We start from the raw sequence: 5,401 nt of genomic DNA on the forward strand, positions 1-5,401 counted from the left end.
GGAGCTGCCTCGTCCCTGTGAGTGGGGTCACAGCTCAGGGGACTGGTTCTCCCCCTCCTCCTGTCTGAGTGTTCGTAGTCCGCAGTCTCCACAACCCAGCTGCGGAGATCCTTGCCCCAGTGCGGGGATCTGCTCCTGGGCCTCTCCCTGGCACCGTTCTCCTGGCAGGGGGCAGAAGGGCTGAATCCCTGCTCCTCTTTGCTGCTGTCCTCTCGTGCAGAGTGGAGCACACGCTCACGGGGGTGACAGCGCAGCGGGCACGCAGCTTTCCTTCTGAACACCAGCCTGAGAAAGCCGTGGAAGAAGTGACGCAAGCAGGAGCCCACGGAGGAGCTGCTGTTGATCCTGGCTGGCCAGACGGGGCACGGCCAGCCTGCAGCTGCCTCCTGCGCTCCTGCCCGGCTTTGCTGGCTGGTGATGGCTGGTGCGGATGAGCTGCTGTCCTCTGGAGAGTCCTCCATGCCCCCCACCATGTCCTGCAAAGAGAGCTGTGAGAAGCTCCTGCCCTTTCCTCCTGACCGGACCCACCAGTGGGGAACCCCCAGAAGCTGTGAGGGGACAGCTAAGGGCTTCTCAAAGGCTCCTGGAGGCTGCAGAGGGGCCAAGGAGGACAAATGGGATGGATCCAGGTGGATGCTGGGCGTGGGAGCCGTGCTGCAACTGTGCAGAAAGCTGCCGCGTGGGAGGGAAAAGAGAGCGCTGCCAAGATTCCCAAAAGAAACCCGCTGTCCATCTGGTGCCCTGACCACCTCCTCACAGCCGCCTTAGTCCTATGGGGCAGATGCTGCGGTCCCACAGAACGCACCTGCTTGCTGCCGGCCGCCCGCTGACTGAGGTGGGAACGGGCTTCTGGTGGTGCTGGTGAGGAAGAAGCCCTTTGTCCAACTTCCAAATCAGAGCACCTGGGGAAAAAAAGAGGGATCTTTGTTGAGGGCTGTTCTTGCAGCCTCCTCTGAGTTCCGGCATTTTCTTGGAACAGTTTATATGACAGGGAGAAGATGCAACTAAGACCACAAATGGGAAATGTGGTTGGGCTGAACAATGCAGGTGGTAATTGTCTGCTATGACAGAAACGCTCAGGAGGATGAGAAGAAAAATAGCAAAGCCAGGAAAAGGAAATGTGTTCTGAACACAGTTTAAACTTGTGATTACCTGATGTAAAACAGTAAATAGGCTTGCTGCCTGAGGACTGTGTCACTGTCGCAAAGATTCACAGTCTCATCATTCATGTGGTACCACAGTCCATCACTGGCCTGCAAAGAAAAGCGTCGATATCTGGAGATGAATGGCACGGCTTCTCCACAAAACACAGGCCAAAAACTGCCGAACCAGAAGTGTTCAAAACATATGCATTCCAGCCCCTGAGGAAACCTTCTCCCCTCAAATCCTTGGCTGTCAGTAACACGGCCAGGAAAGTCAGTTTTCCCCAGGATACATTTTTCCTTTGTTCAGAAGGAAGTCGCTTTTCACCTTTATGTAGCAGAAGTAGTGTCCTGCACGGCAGCTGTCACCTTCATGCACCAGGACGGCGTATAATGAGTAGAGGAGCGGTTCTCCGGCTGCCTGAGACATGTACGGGCGAAGATCGAGGTACTGGGGATACTCCACAACCTACGGAGAGACCAGGAGGGCTCAGCAATGACCCTGGAACACCTCAGGACGCAGCAATATGTCATGAGTTGGGTGGCAGGAAACTCATCTGGACCAAAGCAGCTCTGTGGGAGCAGAGGACACATTTGTCTTCCCACAGGAACTGTCCCCAGAAGGGAACATGAAAATCTCAACATGAGCAGCTTGCGACAGAGCGTCCAGCTTTGGGAAACCCGCTCCAGGAAGAGCATGTTGCACTCCAGTTGTGCACACACCTTGCTGATCTTGTCGCCGGTGAAGGCTTCAAACCTCTTCAGACACACCGTGAGAACCTTGGGCGCGCCATGGACTGTGAACCTCTTGGAGGCGGCAGTCATCTTGTCACACCTTGAAAGCCAGGACAGAGCCAAGGGCTGAAACACACCATTTTTTCCCCCAAAGGCCAGACAGCCTTTCCTGTCTCACACATCCCTGTGCTCTTTTAAGGCTATTCAGTACCATAATGCCATGTTTAAAAACCTGTGTCTCATTACTGTGCCTTAATCCAATGTGAAAAGCTGACTTCTGCTCAATGACACCTTCGCACAGGATCCAGTATGAATACATCATCAATAATAGCCTTACTTGCTACATTTAAAGCAGTTTTCACCATCCAGGTGCTCAGGTTTCACAAAGTCTTCCAGAGCTGCGGTGACAGATGCGGCTGCCTGGAGGAGTGAGAAGGGAGAGCCCTGAGCTCTGGGAAATTCCCACACCCAAACAGTTACGAGGAGTTTACGCAAAAAAAACAGCTTGATGACGCTGAGGACACCCACTGTGAACCCGCAAGCAGCGCCCAGGAGGCAGAAAGAGGGTGTGATGCTGAACATCTCCCTCATTTCCCAGGGATTCCCAGGGTTCTCCACCTCTTTGTGGCACCGCACAGTTCAGCTACGATGGTATGGGTGTCACCAGTGATGGAAACAACACCCCCACGAGCCTGGGAGCCAGACGGGTGTTGAGGGGGGGCAAGGGAAGAAGGAGGAGGGTACGTCACAGTGCAGAGAGGGGCACGTGTGCCTGTCCAGCTGAAACCAGCACCATGACCCCTGCCATGGCCTCTGCAGAACACAGTCCATTCCACCTCCTGCCCACCACCAACCTCTCTTGTCAGACACAGTCTTAAGCCAACTGTGTGGAATCTGGAAAGCTACAGGGGCCTTGGGACATCTTGAAGCACAATTACAAACTCTCTTACTTTGATATCCAGAGGAACATCCAGGAAGGCCTCGTAGGAATCGGACACCGCTTGGCAGCTCCAGCATGTGACTGGAAGGCAGATGGAAATGCTCAGCAACAGGGGAAGTCGACTGACTGTGCCGGGTTACCCTCTTCACACCCACTGCACCAATCACACCATCGGCTGTTGTTGCAGGCAGACAGGAGGGCACAGACAATTCCAAGGAGAGCAATAGCTGTGGAAAAGTACCTCTGGATCTCAGAAAGCCCCCAAAGATCTGATGGACGATGGTAGTGGCTTGAGAGGAGATGTCCAAGCTGCAAACCAACGGGAAGGCGGAGTTATCTCCTCCCAGAGTCTGGCTTTGTCTGAAAGCCCTGGGCATAGTTCTCCTTGAGGGGAGGACATCAAGGACTCCAAAGGGCTTGGGAACGCTGGAAACACAATTTGCTTGCTTACTCTCTGTTTCCTCTCAGACAAGCTCTCTGCATGGCATCCACGGTGCAGCGTAAGAACTCGTGGGCATCCTCCTGCCTGCCATGCTCGAAATGTTCTCCTATTTCTAAGAAAGAAGAAGTTACTAGTTCTCTCCTACAAGAACGGCATCAATCATGTCACAGCACCTGCACGGACTCACGTGTGAGAACATCAACGACAGCCCAAGGCTCGATGGCACTGGCTGAGGAATGCAGGACCTGTTGAACGTGCTCTTCCATCCTGCACATCACGCAGAAGATTTTCCGGCGACCTGGAGAGGGAGGGAGGAATGGGAGAGGGAAGCTCCTGAGGTTTGCAAAATATCCACAGCGATGGGAAACCTAATGGAGGTCTTGCAGTTTAAGAATTCTCCATTCCTCCCAAGGTGCCCAAGTCCCAACAAGCCTGGGACATTTTAATGCACAGAAAACTTTCTTCAGAGGGATGCTGAACTGACGGAAGCTTTCTGTGCAATAAGCAAAGGAGTTTAACTTGCAGGAACAGGGACCAAGAGCCTGGGATAGAAAGAGGTGCCTTTCTGAAGATGAACACATCCAGATACAACAAGCTGCTTCTAGGCTTGAGTGTTCCGAGAACACCAACTCAGGGAGCTGACAAAGGAGGGCCACTTTTCTCCTAGATCGGCTTCCAGATTCTGGAAGCCCTTGGGCCCTGCTCAACAGATGTACAAGGAATGTTGCCAAAAGTACTCACAGGCCCGGCTGTGCTCCCCAGAGAGCAGGTAGTTGGCCAGAGGCGGGGTGTAGGTCAGGCACTGCAGGACAGAGTTGAGCCAGCACGTGTTGCCCAGGTTGTGCAGTCCTGCTCCAGCTCTCTGGCTGTGCTGCCAGGCCATGCAAATCTTCTCTGGGGGAAAGAGGATCCTCTGCAGCGGAGCCATTCCCTCAGCAACGACTGCCAAGAAACCACATTGGAAGAGAGATGAGTCCATGTTCTTGCACAGAAGCAGATTTAAAAGTTGAGTTCTGTACAGGAGCACCCAGGAAAACAAGCTCTAAGCTCCCACACAGAAAAACTGGGGGAAGCCTAACACTGCTCTTGAAAGTTCCTGGTCAAGGAGCAGTTTTGGAAAACAGCATGTTCCCCTGCTCACTTTGCCAAAAGTGCAACAACTCTACACTCTGACTTCTGTGCCCTGAGCAACCTTCCTTTCCCTCTGGAGTCTTGACCTGGATCATCCCCCGGCACAGTCTCCCCGTGCGTGTCAGGGCTGCAGGGTGCCCGGCAGACGGGCTGTGATGCTGGAGCCAGGCAGGACGGGGAAAGCCCCCAGTGCAGCGGGTGAGGAACTCGCTTCAGACGGGCAGGAAAGGTCCCCGTCCCGCAGCACGGCTGCCTCCTGCCCGCCCAGCTGCCTCTCGCTGCCCGTGCCCTGCAGCAGGAGCTGGGTCCCCTCTGCCCGCAGAGGCTGTGCTGGGGCCGGCTCCCAGCTCCGAGCAGCCCTGGGCTTCAGGCAGCATCCTGGCCAACACCTGTGGAACCCCCCTGCCAGCGTGCAGGGAAACGTGGTCCTGGTGTTGAGCAGGGAGCGCTCGCTGGCCCCCGCCCTGCCCAGACAATCAGGGCCCCTCACTCACCCATCTCCAGGTCCTGGGCCATGCACAGCTCCTGGGGCTCTGCTGGAGAGCTGCTCTCCTGGGGAGCCCTGTCCTCCTCCAGGGCCACCACGGGGCAGGTGAGGTGTTTGTCTGCCATCTCGTGGGTTTGGGGAAAGAGGTATGGGTGAGGAATTGGGAAGACTTGGTGAAACACCACGAGTCTGCCAAGGGCAGCCGGGAAAGACGTGGGCTGCACTTGGGGAGTCCTCAGCACAAGTCTGCCGGGGGCAGAGGGGAGTCTGCCAGGGGCAGCTGAAGTGAGGGTATGGTTGGACTCGATGATCTTAAAGGTTCGCTTCCAACCAAAAAGATTCTCTAAATCTCAAACTCAATGAAAGACGTGGGCTACGCTCGGGGGCTCTCGCCAGCTCCGTGCTCGCACCCTGTCTCGTCACCGTCCTGCCGGACAGTGTGGGCTGGGGCTGCAGCTGCGCTGAGCACAGGCAGGGCAGTGGGTGTCACCATGTGAGGTCACAAAGGGCCCCACTGTGACCCT

The 5,401-nt window shown here is 55.4% G+C and overlaps 1 protein-coding gene across 1 annotated transcript; it reads right to left on the minus strand.

Moving 5' to 3' along the window:
• Positions 1 to 234: 234 nt before the first annotated feature.
• Positions 235 to 4,187, minus strand: LOC309452360 (ubiquitin carboxyl-terminal hydrolase 42-like; the record flags this gene model as incomplete). Its single annotated transcript, XM_082076994.1, has 11 exons — positions 235 to 285; positions 806 to 902; positions 1,153 to 1,253; positions 1,471 to 1,611; positions 1,866 to 1,977; positions 2,215 to 2,297; positions 2,828 to 2,898; positions 3,059 to 3,126; positions 3,269 to 3,371; positions 3,447 to 3,557; positions 4,001 to 4,187. The coding sequence occupies 11 exons, from the start codon at positions 4,185 to 4,187 to the stop codon at positions 235 to 237; spliced, it is 1,125 nt and encodes a 374-aa protein (XP_081933120.1).
• Between the last annotated feature and the right edge of the window lie 1,214 nt (positions 4,188 to 5,401).

This window comes from Streptopelia decaocto (assembly GCF_964273445.1).
Source record: "Streptopelia decaocto genome assembly, contig: HAP1_SCAFFOLD_75, whole genome shotgun sequence".
NCBI classification, from domain to species: Eukaryota; Metazoa; Chordata; class Aves; order Columbiformes; family Columbidae; genus Streptopelia; species Streptopelia decaocto.